At 38.6% G+C, this 18,553-nt stretch overlaps 1 protein-coding gene across 1 annotated transcript in view; it reads right to left on the bottom strand.

Moving 5' to 3' along the window:
• Positions 1-18,553, bottom strand: part of GYS2 (glycogen synthase 2) — a 56,313-nt gene that overhangs the window by 27,135 nt on the left and 10,625 nt on the right. The window contains 7 exon segments of the mRNA NM_001192905.3: positions 533-639; positions 4,065-4,185; positions 4,363-4,480; positions 7,971-8,115; positions 9,877-10,059; positions 12,170-12,361; positions 17,420-17,601. Coding sequence (NP_001179834.2) covers positions 533-639; positions 4,065-4,185; positions 4,363-4,480; positions 7,971-8,115; positions 9,877-10,059; positions 12,170-12,361; positions 17,420-17,601 — 1,048 coding nt within the window.

The raw sequence follows: 18,553 nt of genomic DNA, 5'->3' as shown, positions 1-18,553 counted from the left end.
ACCTGCCCTTTGTTGCAAAACTTCTATATAACCTGGCTCCTCTCCCGGCCTCCTCAGAGCAGTTCTCTCAGGGCTACTTGAGATGCTGTCTCCTAGACTCAAAGTTCTAAATATTCCCAGCAAATAAAACATAACTCTCAATTTTTAGGTTGCAACTATTTTTTAAGTTAACATTTATCATTGTTGAGTCTGGCCTATTGGGAAGAGGGGGAGCACAATACTAATTTCATTACTTTGGCATATGTTTTAACATTTCCATAATAAATTTTTTAAAAATCTGACCCATCTTTAAAGATTTCTACAAAGGCCTTATCCTTCCACGGTAGCTCGTTCCAACGTTTTTATACGAACACAGTATTATAGACATGATAAAATTTAACAAAGGAGCCCAATGAGAAGAGAACCGAGTAGTATGTAAGCTATTATAATCTTAAGAGGAAAAAATAGTTCAAGGAAATAGATCAGAAATCATGCACTTAAAAAAATCCCTTTACATCTATTGCTTGAGAATATTTACAAGATGTGAGGTTACCATAGCTGTTTGCGCACTGCCTGGCCTTTCAGGGTTTCCACATTGAAATTGTTTGTCTTGGCAGGCATAATGAAAAACACCACCACGGTGACATCACTTTTATGCATCTAACGAGGGGTTAGAAAACACAACAGAGTCAGCTATCAAAGATAAAATAAACCATGTGACAGATGGACCTTAAACTGTGACAAATAGTGCTTTGAAACATCTTGAGAGAATAAGAATACTTATTTATGACTGACAAATTATACAGCAGTGTCTTGAAGCCTCTTCAGAAAATGTAAATATGACGTTCAACTAAGATCTGACAATTAACAATTAAAAATCCACACAGAATAATTTCATGGCATCCATCATCTGAAATATATAGCAATTGCTACTGATATCACTGTGGTTTTCTGTGGTTAAAAAATAACATAAAAGATAACACAAATGTGAAAATTCCAGATTGGAAAGTGAATGAGGATTTCGTTTGGGTTTATTCTACATCTTATAGCTAATTTACATGGATTTGCACAAATAGATTGTTAACATTTTTCCATTAAATGTCTTGATTCTCATGATATTGCATTTTGATTTTTTTCAACCATAAAGGAACCAGAATGGGGACTCAGAACTTTTGGTGTAGCAGTTATTGTGTCGAGCGCTTTAAACACATAAGTTAACCCAAGCCTAACTATCGCTCTCCTCATTAATTTCAAAAGAGAGGCGCAAGAGCTTTGATTCTTCTTCTGAGCTCCTATCACAGGTTATTGGCAAAGCTGGGAGTCAAACTAGTGTTTTGTTTTGTTTTTTAAAACTGATGTTTTTTTGACTCTACAACCTGTTTACTTTTCCTATTCCAAAATATTATTGACCTGAAGTTTCTCAGAAAGAAATGACATGCCAAACAGCTGTGGGAATGAAAGCGTAAACTTAAAACTGTGAACTGATGAATGCTTTTATATTCTGAAATGACTGACTCTTGAATGTGGGGTACCATCATCTAATCTGTGGTCTCTGCCCTCTGGGACCTTATATTCTATTCAAAACATCTATAGGAATCATAAAACAGGAAACACCCCAAGAGTAGGCAATGTGCTTTTATTAAAGACTAAATGTACTATACGGAAAGAAAATGTCTTATTTTGATTTCTCCAAGGATTGTAATTAACTTTGATGTCTAGAATAAGAGAAATTCACTTTTTCTTCACATCTAAAAATAAAGCAAATATTTAATAAATGTATGGATAAATTAATAATGTCTCTAGACATGCTACATTTTTATATAGTTGTGAGTCCATCTATAAAGCTTGTTAAATAGATACATATCAGAAAATACTGTGAAATAAGATTATTTCAGTTTATTCTTAAATAATCTTTCTGATCTTCAATCCTATTTTATAAGCGTGGATGTTTATTAATGTGATTTTAGTAATCTCTTAAAATACTTGGTACAGTGTATGTGCTTAGTCTTTCAGTCATGTTTGATTCTTTGCCACCCTTTGGACTGTAGACTGCTAGGTTCCTCTGTTCATGGGGTTTCCCAGGCAAGAATACTGGAGTGGGTTGCCAGTTCCTTCTGCAGGGGATCTTCCTGACCCAGGGATCAAACCTGCAACTCCTGTCTCTCCTGCATTTCAGGCAGATTCTTTACCCTCTGAGCCACCCAGGAATATCTGGGCTAAGACAGTGATAAATCAATGTCCAAGAAATAAAAACTGAACGGGAGAGTTATACAGAACTCAGGAAAGTTTAGATTGCCTCAGCATCTCAATAAAATTAGACTTCTACACTGACCTCTTCTATTTTCCTTATGTATTCTATATTTTTCTATGATGTGACAAGAATATAAGCCAATAACATTCATCAATATCTATGATGCAGTACTTCCGTGAGCACAGGTTTTATTGCTGGATTAGTTCAGAACCTATTTTAAGAATACGCCTGCCAATGCAAGAAACACAAGAGACGTGAATTTGATCCCTGGGTCGGGAAGATCCTCTGGAGAAGGAAAGAGTAACCCACTCCAGGATTCTTGCCTGGGAAATCCTATGGACAGAGGAGCCTGGTGGGCTACAGTCCATGGGGTCACAAAGAGTCAGACATGACTGAACATGCACACACAACAACAGTTCTCAACCTATTTTAAGATTCTGGGCAAATCTAACCTATTGAGCAAAAAATCATTCCATGTTTGGGAGTGGGAAACTCCTCTATGTTTCTGCGTGGTGGGACCTCTCTTAGTTTCATGGTTTGGGGCTTTCGGATCTCAGAGTAGAGGCATGGCTAGTGAGTTGGGAGAGGAACAGAGTTTGTGTGCGTCTGCCCCATTCTACGAGGGCAACTGCTTGGCTGTCAGTCATGTAGCACGTGTTTTTCTGAAGGCTTCTGGTTGGAGGGGATGGAAATGGCCAGGGCTGTCTGTGATCAGATGTCTAATACCACAAAGTTTAATACCAAGGCCCAATATTAGGAAGCCTATTAATGCCATGCAACCAAGCCATATCTCCCATTATAGTATTTTTTTAAATTAATTTTTATTGGAGTATAGTTGCTTTACAATGTTGCATTAGTTTTTACCGTATAGCAAAGTGAATTAGCCATACATATACATATATCTTCTCTCTTTTAGACTTCCTTCCCATTCAGGTCACCACAGTGCATTAAGTCTATCGATTTTAAAAAAGGCAAGGTTTTGTTCTCTTCACTCTCTGTTTGCTTGATTTCTCTGTATCTTTCCATTGTTTACAAACTCTTGGGGGATAGGTGGGAAAGAGGATGCTATGTGGTCAGCTTAAAACATGGCACATATATAACATATAAAGGAAGAGAATGTGAAAAATGAATATATACGTTTATATATATGTATAACTGAATCAGGGCTTCCCAGGTGGCACTGGTGTAAAGAACCCGCCTGGCAATGCAGGAGACACAAAAGATCTGGGTTGATCCCTGGATCAGGAAGATCCTCTAGAGAAGGGCATGGCAACCCACTCCAGTGTTCTTGCCTGGAGAATCCCACGGACAGAGGAGCCTGGTAAGCTACAGTCCACAGGGTCTCAAAGAGTTGGACACAACTGAAGCGACTGGGCACGCATAACTGTATCACTTTGCCATACACCTGAAACTAACACAGCATTGTAAATCAACTATATATCAGTAGAATTTTGAAAAAAAATTTAAATTAACATAAAATATCCTTTGGGGTGCATTTCCAATAAAATTTTGCTTCTATGATTCTTAAAAAAAAAACATACTATTATATTGGCTATATACTCAATATAACATGATAAGTTTGTAGCTCTCTTTAAAAAATACCTGACATCCTAGACAAATACATGAGCAAAGAGTGTGGCAATCATATTTATCATTTTAAATATGATAATTGAAAGTCCAAAAGCATTTTAAAAATAAAGCTATCATTTTAAGTCTTCAAAATCATATATATTTTTAAAAGCCATTTAAGAATCCAGGAAGTTCTTTACTTTCCACAGAACAAAGTTCTCTATAAAAAGCATTCTTACCCTCTTGTGTTCTAGAGCATTCTTACCCTCAGCAGGAAGTTTAACCTGGATAAGGATTCTAAGAAGATGTCAGCTCCTTTGTTTGAAAACTCATACCTCCCAGCAATGAAGAGGAATAACGTTTTTTCAAGATCAAAGTCCAGATGACTAAAACAAAACAGTTTCCAATGAAAAAGAGCAACAGCAACAAAATGTACACATGAGTTCTGTTAAAGTACAAAGGGGACTGGGAAAGATAAACATTTACTTTAACAATCCTGTTTTCTCTGTACCCCAGATCCCTAATATCACAGGATAATTTTTTTTTAATAAAGAAAAGCATACCCATAGAAATGACCTCGAACAAACTCTTGGATTCTGGCCTTGTACATAGCATGGAGATTTTGAAACTCATGTACAGCTGAAAATTTCTTAACGTTCAAGCCATTTGGAGTAACTACATCTGGAAAAGCAAAGTAAAATCCTCATGGAAAAATCTCTTTTGAGAGAGGGTAGCATTGCAAAAACAACAGTATTTTGCTAGAGAAGACTCTTGAGAGTCCCTTGGGCAGCAAGGAAACCAAACCAATCACTCCTAAAAGAAATCAACCCTGAATATTAATGGGAAGGACAGATGCTGAAGCTGAAGCTCCAGTACTTTGGCCACCTGATGTGAAGAGCCCACTCATTAGAAAAGACCCTGATGCTGGGAAAGATTGAAGACAGGAAGAGAAGGAGGAAGCAGAGGATGAGATGGTTGAATGGCATCACCGACTCCATGGACATGAGTCTGTGTAAGCTTCAGGAGCTGGTGATGGACAGGGAAGCCTAAAGTGCTGCAGTCCATGAGATCATAAAGAGCTGGACACGACTTAGCAACTGAATAACAACAACAACAAGTTAGGTGTCTATTAACATTTCTAGTTTCTGACTATCATAGAATTGGAAGTTTATAAAAATCCATAATGAATTGCTGACATAGAAAATCAGGAGGATCTGACTGAAATAGCATTAAGCAATGGGTATTATGTAATAGACCAATAGCAAAAATAGTCATTGTTAAGAGTTTTCAGTTACTAATCACTTACTATGCATTAGGTACTGCTCTAAACGCCTTGTAACTCATTTAATCCCTGCAACAACCATTGGAGCAAGGTGATATTTCGGAGGCAGAAACTGAGACACAGAGTTGTTCCAGAATCTGTGCCAGAACACGTGGGTAGAGTCCATGCTGTCTGTCTCCACCTGTTTTACCCTTAACTGTGCTGTGTGCTAAACTAACTCCTCTTTTGTTTCCATTTTTTATTGGCGTAAAGTGGCTTTACAGTGTTGTGTTGGTTTCTACTGTATGGCAAAGTGAATCAGCTATATGTATATATATATATTTCCTGTTTTTGGGATTTCTTTCCCATTTAGATCACCACATAGCACTGAGTAGAATTCATGTGATGTACAGTAGGTTCTCATTAGTTATCTATTGTATACATGCATGTGCGCTAAATCACTTCAGTCATGTCCAGCTCTTTGCTACCCAGTGGACACTAGCCCATCAGGCTCCTCTGTCCATGGGATTCTCCAGGCAAGAATACTGGAGTGTTTTGCCATGCCCTCCTCCAGGGCATCTTCCTGACCCAGGGATCAAACCCAGGTCTCTAATGTTTCCTGCACTGGCCAGTGGGTTCTTTACCCCGAGGGCTACCTGGGAAGTCCATCTGTTTTATACACAGTAGCATAAATATGTCAATCCCAGTCTCTCAGTTCCCATCCTCTCCTTTCCCCCTTGGTATCCATATGTTTGTTCTCTATGTCTGTGTCTCTATTTCTCTTTCCTAAATGAAATTATCTATACCAATTTGTCTAGACTCCACATATATGTGTTAATATATGGTATTTGTTTTTCTCTTTCTGACTTACTTCACTCCATATGACAGCCTCTAAGTACATCCGTGTTAAACTACCTCTTGTCATTTTATTTTAGTCAAATGTGTGAAGTGTTCTGTCCATAAGGAACATTGGAAAAGTAGCCCTTTATTCCAACACATAACTGATTCTTTCTGCCTAGAAGATTTTGTTGTTGGGTAAGGAGACATTTTTGATTTTTCAGAATATTGGTCTGTGTCAAGAAAGATAAAGACTGCTCAGAATACGTGATGGTAATCACCTACTGAGTTGAATTCATGGGTTATTATATTTAGAAGCAGTAAAAACAACAGACAGAAGTTAGTAGAGAAACTATTGAGACATTAGAAAAAAATATTTGAGAAACCTCAGAATGTATAATGTCAAATAAATAAGGAATGATAGAGGTATCTGCCACCTTTAATTGCTGAAGAATGTCAAGGAACAAAAAAATTACAGAACTGTGAACTTGGTGATTTTTGAAAAAGCAATTTTAGATCAAGGGTTGGAGGTTGGAAGTTAAAGTTGAAGAAGCTCTAAGTGGGAAAACTATGGATTATTTTTGTAAAATACTTGATAGCAGGAGGAAGGATGAGATTATGTAGACATCTAAGAGGGTAGTGGTTTTAAGAGAAATTTTTATTTCAGAATAGGAAAAAATAAAGCATTTTTGTAAGCACAGAAAGGATACTGATGACAGGAAAAAAAGTAAGACCCAAAAACAAGTGAGCATATTGAAGCAAACTCCTGCAAGAGACACGAGTGTGAGAAGCAAAGTGGATTCAAGAGAACCTTTGGAAAGAAAAAAGAATAGCCCAGGATCTTTAGGCTGCCACTATTCAAATTCCCTGCTTCCTTTGTAATTATGTAGAACTTTGTTATGCTTTCTCTAGATGTTAAACTGGTATACAGAAGAAAGATTAATTAACTAGAGATAAGACCACAGGAATTAAGCAAGGAAAATGTATTAATCAGGACTGTTTTGTTGCAAGTAAGAGAAATCTGGGCTTCCCTGGTAGCTCAGCTGGTAAAGAAACCGCCTGCAATGCAGGAGACCCTGATTTGATTCCTGGGTTGGGAAGATCCCCTGGAAGAGGGCATGTCAACCCACTCCAGTATTCTTGCCTGGAGAATCCCCATGGACAGAGGAGCCTGGCGGGCTACAGTTCATGGAGTCACAAAGAGTCAGACCTGACTGAGTGACTAAGCACAGCACAAAAGAAATCTACTAACACTGGTTTAAGTATTACAAGGAGGAATTATTAATTCCTGGAGTGTTTGATGGGAAAGATGTAGCTGGGCCGCAGGAATTAATTTAAACCATGGTCTAAATCACTGGAGAATCTAGAGTTCTCTCAGTCTGTTTCTGCTTCTTATTGTATTTCACTGTAGTTTATATTTCTTTGCATCTCATGCAACGTAGGAAGTGGACTCTACCAACAGCTTCCAAGCTTCTATTATACAAGACTATTCAAACAAACTCATCTGTTTAGACTCATTATGAAAGCAATCTGATTGAGCCAACTTATATCAGGTATCCACCTCTCGATCAACCAGCTGCGGCCAGATGACAGGGTCATGTATTATGAACACACCTCTTGGCATTGCAACCTTTGGATGGGTCTGAGGTTTTTCCCAGAAAAACTTGCAAGAAAATCTTGGGAGAAGTAAAATAACAGGTTTCTATTAAACAGGACCAATGAGGCACTGTTCTAAGATGTAGCACTGGTGAAGTCTCACACACATTTCTGATATTTTCCTGACATTCATTTTCTTAAAATAGAAAAGTCAACTCAGCTTGCTTAAACACAGGAAGTCATCATGACAACCCAGCTCAGAATTAGAGTATTTTAAACATAGACTATTCAACAAGCACAGATTGTATACTATTATGTTCCAGATATAGCTTAGTGTTCAACAAAACTACTGAAAATGAGAATTCGAATACGTATAAAGATCTGAGTAGTGACGGTGCAGTTTTCCTCTCATTTTATGCATTTTTGTTTAAAACAAAACTATCACAGATCGGTGACAAACTCAGGGATAATAATTACCAGGTTTTCTCTTCAGCATGTGTTCTGCCTCTATTGCGGTAATTTCAGAAACTGTGGTGAAAACATGAGCACAATGGACGGAAGCGCGCTCCATGCAATACCGGTGATAAATCTGCCTTTCCCCAGCCTCTTTGTCTATGTTAAACTGTGAAAACAAAACAAACACACACACGTAGACATGTGCTTACACCAATTCTTCTACATAGGCAAAGCAAAATCACATATTTCTCACACTGTTTTTCCTTACGACTATGTGGAATTTTATGACCACAAAAAAGAAGTGACAAATTTTTATTAAACCCATCACTGAAACACAAAGCTACTTATGCTTACAAAGAGTGCTCTTTACTTTAAGCTGGGGAGATATGCAATCATATTTAAAGACAGTGGGATATGAATACTGACCTTTTATTGAAAGGATAAAGTTATAATATTGATATATAACTATATATTATGATTTTGTTCCTTAAAAACAACTAATAAAACCTGATGAATATTATTAGCTGTTTTTATTAATTGCTATATACTATGTTCTTAAGTATTTTGAAGTGAGATATTTGATGTGTTTGAAATATTCGCTATGCCTCTGTAATATTTTCTCTTTCACAAACATCAAAGCCTGCTCTTCTCCAGGAAACACGGTGGTTGAGCTTATCACAGATCACTGGTTTGCCCTTATTAGTCTACTATTAGGAAATCTCCCTGACCTCTTGACCTTTCTGAATTCCTTGGTGACTTTATTTTGAATATACATCTTATGTTTACAATTTGACCTTCAGGTTCAATAGACCTTTTTATAGGCAAGCTCTCCTTAGGACCACTCACTGTTTTGCAAATGTTAAGTTTTGTCCCAAAGAACTTTCCTGCATTCAAAATGCCTCTGAGAGGGTGGTATAACTTTCTGCTCTCATTCTCTGAGTAGTATTAATCATGTATTACAAATAGGCAAAAAAATACACTCAGAAAAGTATGCAGTCTATTGCATAGACTCCTAAAATTTTTTTAAACAGGAGGGGGGTCAATTTTTCAACTTCCTAATGTTCCCGATAGTGACACAAAACTCTAAAATGCTAAATTGACTGGACTGGCAATATAGACACCACGTCTGCAAAACTCCTGACTGTATGTTACTCAAATGCTTAACCATGATTTTTTTATTTTAACTTTTTTACATTCTTTCCTTATTTATTTTTAAAATTTGTTTGATTTTAATTGGAGGATAATTGCTTTACAGTGTTATATTGGTCACTTGACCACTACTACTGACAGGATAATATGAAAAACATAGTTACATTAATCTAAACTGATGAAAACTGGAAGAAAGAAGTCAAAACTTTAGGTCATAGAATAGGGCAGTCTTCTAAGATAAGCAAACCCAGCTGTTTGATCACCAGGGATCTACATTCCTGTTTTTGGTAACTGTCTTAACTGGACTCCCCACAAAACTCCACCTATAACTCACTGCAGAGTTACAGCAGAAATCTGACCTTCGTTCACTTGGAGGATGGAGGAAGTGAGGCTCATAGTACAAGCAGATGCCTAGAGTCCCTGTGGGGTACCTGCCACTCAAAGCTACGTGAGGATCCCGGGTCCTCACAGCATTTCCCAAGCAGCCCAACCTCAGGGCCACAGTGGCTGATGTCTTCCAGGCCCCTTTGGATCCTGGGTCTGTTACTTCAAAGTGGACAGATGTCTGGCCTGTCCCCGCTACACTCTGATGCACTCTGAACAAAGTTAAATTTTATGAGCTCTCAGTCCCCTCAGGGGAAGCTGCGTCATGAATATTGATTGGTCAAAAGGGCATTTCTGGCATCTGGATGACAGATGAAAGGTGAAGATCAATACTTCCCATCCTTCAGCTTCAAGAGTCGGAAAGAAAGGTGGCGAGGGTGGAAGAGCTAATTACCTTATCAAGGTGGTTGTAGAAATCGATGTTAGCTGCACAAAGATACCGCCCAAGCAGTGTGGCGTGGGTGGTAAAGACTGTAGCAATGGGCAGTTTCCGAGCTCGAGAAAGGATCAGTCCAATCCCAGCTTGCCATTCATGGAACTGGACAATGACATGTCTCCCATCAGCATGGTCCGTCACCTAGGTCAGAAAAGAAGCTTGTAGAAAAGTTCAGGATGAAGTTTGATCTTGCTCATGGTCCACAGAATAAGGAAAGTTGTTATGCTTGTAAATTTTAGCACAATTAAAAGGAATCTAAATATAAACCATGCAGATTTAGCAACTATAAGGGTTTTCTAGAATTTAGCTTCCTGTTCATAAAGCCCATATGTTTATGGCTTAATCCTCTTTTTCAGTATGGATCAGATTTATTTTTGCATTCACAGAGGGGACTCCTAGAATAAATTTATAGTAGGTGCTCAATAAATATTCATTGAATGAATGAATGATTAATAGCAATAAAATTTTTGAAGTTTCACTGAGCAGCTGAATCAATTGGGACAAGCCACTTACAATCTTCTTTTTTAAATTAAAAGTAATGACTTCATGTTTTAACTCAGTCTTACTTGGATTTTCTGCTACTTAGAGCCAAAAACATTTTTGCTGATATATTATTATTATATACATCAATATTTTATATTATAATAATATTATTTTATATTATTAATATTATTTTTAATATATCTTATTTTGTATATTATTAAGAATATGGGACTGGGGGAAGAAGAGATTTGCTTAGAATCAAATAGAAATTTAGTAACACACTGAGGACCCAGATCTAATTCCAGGTCTAACACTAGGCAAGGCACCAATTTCTTAGCCTTAAAGTTACTTTGTTTCACTAAAAATAGAGCTATCATAGGATCCAGCAATCCCACTCCTGGGCATATGTCTGGTAAAGATGAAAACTCTAATTTGGAAGGATACACACACCCCAGTGTTCATAGCAGCACTATTTACAATACCCAAGACCCGGAAGCAACCTAAATGTCCATCAGCCAATGAATGGATAAAGACACGGCATACATATACAATGGAATATTACTCAGTCATAAAAAGAATGAAATACTGTCATTTGAAACAACATAGATGCAGTAGAGATTACCATACTAAGTGAAGTAAATCAGACAGGTATCATTTATAAGGGAAATTTAAATATCATACACAAATGAATTCGTTTACAAAATGGAAACAGACTCACATAGAAACAAGCTTAGAGATACCAAAAGGTAAACAGTGGTGGGTAGGGATAAATTAGGAGTATGGGATTAAAAGATACACAGTGCTATATATAAAAGAGATAAGCAGTAAAGACTCACAAACTGTATTTTATATCTTGCAATAACCTACACACCCTTTATGGCTGTTGGTTTCGTCAGAAAGAAGTTATACTGGTAAAGGGGACACACAGCCAATATACAGCTCTGTGATTTGTTCTTAGAACACAGTCCCACTTTGCCAGAGATGCTCTTAATTTTTTGATTTTTAAGCAAGGCATAATCATCTTGAGGTAATGCAAGGAATGTGAAGAAATCCTACTGCCATCCTTTCAGGAATTGAGAACAGACTTGGCTCATTTAACAAAGACTGATTTCCAAGGCTCTTATTGTTTTACAGCTACAAAATATTTCACTGCTGTGGACTTCTTAGCAACTGCTGAGATCACTTCACCCTTTAGTAAATGATTGAAAGATCTAAGAGCCACTGCAGTCACACAAGCACTCATGCATGAACAAAACCAAATATTTCAAGCCATTTTCTACTCCCCTGATGCTGGAACGCATGTACTTAGTACATGATGTACAGTATTTTTTCTTGCATATATACTGAATATTACCTAAGTAGCAGGAAATATAATTGGGTGTTTTACCCACATCGTTCTAGTTAAACCTGACATGAGGTAAATATTAATAAGCATGATTATCAACATGTTTCAAAGAATGGTATTCAGTTACAGGGCTTCCCTGGTGGCTCAGACTGTAAATAATCTGCCTGCAGTGTGTGAGACCTGGGTTCGATCAATCCCTGGGTTGGGAAGATCCCCTGGAGGAGGGCATGGCAACCCACTCCAGTATTCTTGCCTGGAGAATCCCCATTTAGTTACAAGAAGGCATTTTCTCAGATTCCTTTGATATGTCAATAAAACAATTAATAATGGTACCATCTCAAAACTAGCTTAAAAACTAGAGGATCATTGCTGGGTACAGCAATATGCTTCTCTTCTATCGTGGGACTCTACAGTAAACAGTACCTCTTTCAAGAACCAGGCAGTTAATGACCCAAAGATCAGCATATCATTGGCTTCCTGGTCGTGATAAGGAATGCCAACGCTGCATGCTTCCCAGAGGTCTCCTTTCCACTTGTCCAGGTTCCAAGCCGAATAGCCAATGTCAAAGAGAACCACGTAAGGACTCCCTTCTATCAGCCATCTTCCAAAGCGCACCTGCCATAGAAAGGACATACAGCCATGGAGTAACACTAGGCAATGCAGGGGAGGAAAATGTGTTTGTACTTAGAAGCTGTACTTGATAGAGACTGTATTTAGAACTCCGGAGATTACACAAGCCATATAGGAAACAATAGCGGTAACACGGAGCATCTCATGTTTGAGCCTGAAGAGGAAATGGGCCGGCACCCATTCATCTAGAATTTCCAAGTTCTTGCTTTTCATTAAATTTAGTCATTCAAAAATGAAGTATGTAGATCATATGATCTTTGTTCTTCTGTCTATCATTACCTTCCCATGACCTTGAGCTCATGGTTTTAGGTTGTTTCTCTAGACAAAGGTATATGATTTCTCCTATTCCTCCTATCAAAAAAAAAAAAAAGTGATGGTAAGTGTTTCCCAATATGGTTACTGCAAGAAGTCTTAACTAAATATATTGACCAAGACATATTTTGGGGGGTTCCCAGGTAGTGCTAGTGGTACAGAACCTACCTGCCAATGCAGGAGACATAAAATGCTGGTTCAATCCCTGGATCAGGAAGATTCTCTGGAGGAGGGCATAGCAACCCACTTGAGTATTCTTAACTGGAGAATCCCACGGACAGAGGAGCCTAGAGGGCTATAGTCCATATGGTTGCACAGTCGGACACATCTGAAGTGACTTCACGCACACAGGCAAGACACATTTTCTCTTTAAGATAACTACTCTATTATATTCCTCAAATTGATTATTTTATTCCAAAATATTTTACTTTGTGGATGTTTTAATGTAGTAGCTGTTTCAAATTTTTCCAATTAAAAACTATATAGTCATTTGTATGTTTAAATTTTAACTTTCCTTTTGGTATCTACTTTTCTATAGTAATTTATTCATGTTTTTTACTTTATGTTTCTTCTCCTATTATGTGCAAGGCAATTCCATAAATTACTTTAAACCCTTTTTGAAGTTGGCAGAACCTAGGAGTCTCTCTCATTGGGTATCTAGTCCTCTCTAGTAAACTGAATTTACGTTGCCAGCATTGACCTTATGACTCCTCCCAAAGCTGAATTTTCCAGAGTGTGAAAGCCCATTTGATCACCATTCCCTTACTTGGGACTCAGGAATTCATGGTGATTTCTTTCTCCTGTCCATGCCTTGGTCAACATTGAAAGATCCTCATTACTTGTCAGCTGCATCCATTGCAATTCAGTATTTATCATGGCATAATTTCCTTTTCAGAATTAGTTTTCCTGAGCTCCGAACAACCTTTCAATAGATTCTTTTGGGACATTCATTGATTTATACATTCATTTAACAAATAGCTACTGGCTGCCTGATATATGGCATATGATGTAGTGAGCTAAGAGCACAGAGAAGTGTTGAAACTACAGAAAATATAAGCTAGCTTGTCTTGACTTCCAATGCATTCTTGCTCATGACAAGAAACATCTTTACATCAGAGATCCACTTGGAATCTTGAGTGCAGTCAGTTTCATCATGACTTTCATCTCTTTCTTCTTTCACAAGAGCTTCAAATGTGAGGGGCTTCCCTCATAGCTCAGTTGGTAAAGAATCTGCCTGCATTGCAGGAGACCCTGGTTTGATTCCTGGGTTGGGAAGGTCCTCTGCAGAAGGGATAGGCTACCCATCCCAGTATTCTTGGACTTCCCTTGTGGCTCAGCTGGTAAAGAATCCTCCTGCAATGTGGGAGACTTGGGATTGATCCCTGGGTTGGGAAGATCCCCTGGAGAAGGGAAAGGCTACCCATTGCAGTATTCTGGCCTGGAGAACTCCATGGACTGTATAGTCCATGGGGTCGCAAAGAGTCAGACATGACTGAGAGGCTTTCACTTTCACACTTTCAAATGTGAACCCCTTTTAACATCTCACTCATTTCATCCCAAAAGTATAACCTGCAACCTTCGCTATTCTAATTCTCCACACCATTCTCAATGTTATATACTTCCAAAGTACCCTCTGGGACTTCACCTTCCCTTTTAAACTCAATGTTCTACACCCTAAACCTCCTAGACACCAACACTCCATCGACATCTCAATGAAAACTCATTTTTCCACTCTCAGAAACTATATTCCTCAGGTGAATGTGAAGGAAAGTTAAGATTTTTTAACATCATACTGAAACTTTTAAAACCTTATTGTTTCTTTGCATATAAAGACATCTCTGAAATTTACATTTTCCAAACATGTTACCTTTCCCTGTTCTATGAATCTCCTGGGTACTTTTCTACCTTATTCTGGGAAATTTTAAAATCAGGATTGTATCCTACACACTTACCTCATAGCTATTTGACCTTACTGACTTTAAAGAAATTCATGTCCACTGCATGTCAGCCACCCAAGCTCAAGGCTGCAGTCTTATCCTTGTCAATAGCCAAACTGTTACTCCTCTGAAATGTTTATCCTTCAACACAACTTCCATAACTTCTCTCACTGAGTTTTTCCCAGCGTATGTATTCTTTCATTTTCCTCTTCAGCATCTCCAGTTTCTAAGACCCTCCTTCTTGTCCTACATTATCACCATTTTTTTCCTTTCATCGCTTCCTTTCCCGTCCATTTCAGACCCAACCATCCAGCAACTCAACCATTAATTCAGTCAATTGCACAGTTACCTCCAAGACTTATGCGACCTTGCCCCGTTGCACACCTGCTGAAATTTAACAACACTGAATCTCCAACTATTTAACTTCTAACACTTTCATTCAGGCTGCTGACTGCAGTAAAGCCCCTCTACATATGAACCTTCAAGTTGCAAACTTTCAAAGATGCAAACGTGCATTCACATGTCCAGTCACATAAATTAGTTCACACGTGTGGCATACATTGCCACGTGTGCCTCCTCTACAAGTGGTCATGCTTTTGTGTACTTTACTGTATAGTACTGTATAGAATACAGTAGTCTAGTACTTTATTTCAGGCCCCAGACCCTGTGCCATCAACATCAGGCATGCATGAAATTGCAGCTCACCTTCTATCTCCTATTGCTGATGATCCTTCAGCTCTACCATCTCCCACTTCCCTCCTCCAGTCAGTAAATCTTCTTGTCTCTTCACCTGATGCCAGCCCTTGAATGTTAGCTGTGGGACCGTACTACTTTTCAAGGCACTGGACTGTAAGGTTAAAAATGTTTTACTTTTTGTGTTCAATTTTCACGTATTGTTTGTGTGAAAAGTATCATAAACCTATTACAAGACAGTGCTATATAGCCAATTGTGTTAGTTGGGTACCTAGGCTAACTTTGGTGAACAAACAATTGAACTTGAGAATGTGCTCTCAAAACAGAACTCATTCATGTGTAGGAGACTGCTGGAGAAAGTCACAGTTGTGTATATTTGTGCCATTAAAAAGCCATGACTATACCTTAAGGAGGGGCTTCTCTGGTGGCTCAGTCGGTAAAGAATCTGCCTACAATGCAGGAGACCTGGGTTCAATCCCTGAGTCAGGAAGATCCCCTGGAAATGGCAACCCACTCCAGTATTCTTGCCTGGAGAATTCCATGGACAGAGGAGCCTGGTGGGCTACAGTCCATGAGGTCACAAAGAGTCAGACATGACTAATCCACTAACACACACATATACCTTAACGATGTCCGGAAATTCTTTTCCCTATTCCTTAAACACTTTTCCAGAACTTCTTTCTTCACACTCTCTTATATTAATACTTGCCTTCTAACTCTCACAAGTTTGTCTTGAGCACTTAAGATCACTGAAAACACGGAGTGAGATGATCTTGAATTCCTCAGTAACTCATTTCTGTTTGCATTTATCCTTTGTTTCCAGTTTGAGCAAAAGGAATGAAGAACAATCCTTTCAGCAGGGCTTTGGATCTCATTTCTTCTCCTGTTCTCAGTGACCTTACTCTCTTTCATCATCTATTCCTTCTAAACTTTCAGTTTCTCTCTGTCCTCTGGATGCTTCTTTTTGGAATATAAATATGCTCACTCATATTTAAGAAAACACGAATTCTCAGAGCCATATCACTTGAAATGACTTTTATCCTTCCTCTTCATAGAAAAACCTCCCAGCCACATTTCTGTATCCTCTATCTCACTACTCATTCATTCCTCAAGCTACTGCAATCTGCTTTAACCCTACTTTCTCCTCTGAAGTTGTCATTAGCAAGATGACCACAAATGACCTGAGTATTACTCTACCCAACTGACCTGGGTTCAATCCTTGGTTGATCCAATCCCTCCTTTATACTTGAAACTCTCTCCTTCCTTGTCTTGACATCTCTATTCTTATTGAGGTGGCAAAAATTACTGCAAATTTAGTAGCTTAAAATGGCACAATTTATTATCTTACAGATTTAGGGGTTAGCCCTCTGAAATGGGTCTTATGAGTTAAAACTGACATGTTGGCAGAGGTGCATTTCATCAGCAGTCTCTTGGGGAGAATCTGTCTTCTAGCTTTGCCCAGTTTCCAGAGGCCATGTGCATTCCTTGGCTTGTGGCCCCTTTCCTCCACCTCAAAGCTTTCATCACTTCAATTTCTGCTCACTTTGTCATATCTCCTCTCTGATTCTAATTCTACTGCCCACCTCTTACTAATATCAGGATACTTATGATTACATTGGATCCACCCAGATAATCCGGGATAATCTTCCCATCACAAGAACCTTAACACTGTCACAACTACAAAGCCCTTCTGGTTCTAATCACTAGCTGCGCTTCTACTTTTGCAGTCCGTGACTTCTTTCCATGTGGATGTTCTAACACACTGACATCGCCCAAGTTTTGCCTTTTAGGCTATACTCTTCCACTGAATAATGTTATAAACACCCATAATGTCAACTACAATTTAGACACAACTGACTTTTCCCCAAGCATCTCTATTCTATACCCTCTGCTGAGTTCCAAACCTACTCTACTACTAGGTTTTCATAAGGTGTCTCAGATCTAACCTATTTAAAATCAAGTTCATCATCTTTCTCATAAACCAACTTCTTTGGCCTAAGAAGATGAGTGGTCTTTGCTCATGAGTTCATGTAAAGTGTGGTGTGTTTCCACAAGAGTTTACTAAGACTTGCTGAATGAAGCATCAGATGGTGTCTTTTACCTGGCAGCCGTGTTTGTTCATCGTGTCCATGGCTCTTCTAACAGCATCATTCACAGGTTCACACTGTTCCACCTGAGTCTTCATATTATGCTCAAAATATGGACCAATCAGAAAATAGTTGTCTCCCCATTCATCTGCTGTTGTTTTGGCCTTTGTCTGAATCACAGTATAGATGCCACCGACTGTTAAAAAGAAAAGGTCCCATTACCATTCAGGTTAATAGCTCATGTTAAGTGATGAAGGGATGGAAACAAGTCCTCAATTTTTCTATGTTGCTTAAGTAAACTTTTTTTTTTTTTTTTTTTGCTGTGCCATGCAGCATGTGGGATCTTATTTCCTTGACCAGGGATTGAACCCATGCCCTCTGCATCCCTGCATTGGAAGGGTGGAGTCTCAACCACTGAACCAACAGGAAAGTCCAAGCCAACTTTTTTTGAAGTATAGTTGATCTACAATATTGTGTTAGTCCTCATTTTTAAGTTAGCACCTGGAATCAAGCACATGGATTTATTTAGCTTTGTAAAAGCAAGTTTTTAAGGAATACTATCAAGGAGTTAGTCTTTGTTTCAATTCCATGCTGGGTACTTTGTCAGAGAGCAGCAGATTGGCAGCAGCAAATCACAAATATTTAAAGGAAACCTGAAGAGACAATTGAGATAAAGCAGTACCTGGCTTAAAGCTCTATCTACATGGATGTGTCAAAGGTGGGAGAAACAGCTATTGTCATGGCATGTGCCCTCAGCAGCAGTAATCACCTTTCACCTCTTCTCCTTCAGTGGCCCAAGGGCATAAGATAAGACCAAGTATCAGCTACTGCTCAAATTATGAGCAAATTTGGTGGCTCAGATGGTGAAGAGTCTGCTTGCAATGCAGGAGACCTGGGTTCAATCCCTAGGTCAGGAAGATCTGCTGGAGAAAGGAATGGCAACCCACTCCAGTATTCTTGCCTGGAGAATTCCATGGACCAAGGAGCCTAGTGGGCTACAGTTCATAGCTGCAAAGAGTTGGACATGACTGAGTGACTAACACTTTCACTTTTTTTACTTTCTCCCAGAATAAAGAACCACTTCCCTTCTAGGGACCAAGCAAGTACCTTTTGACAAGGGGAAAAACCTGACAGATCTTAAAGGGGGA

Source organism: Bos taurus, chromosome 5 (genome assembly GCF_002263795.3).
Source record: "Bos taurus isolate L1 Dominette 01449 registration number 42190680 breed Hereford chromosome 5, ARS-UCD2.0, whole genome shotgun sequence".
NCBI lineage: Eukaryota > Metazoa > Chordata > Mammalia > Artiodactyla > Bovidae > Bos > Bos taurus.
This window is presented reverse-complemented; position numbering and strand designations above follow the sequence as displayed.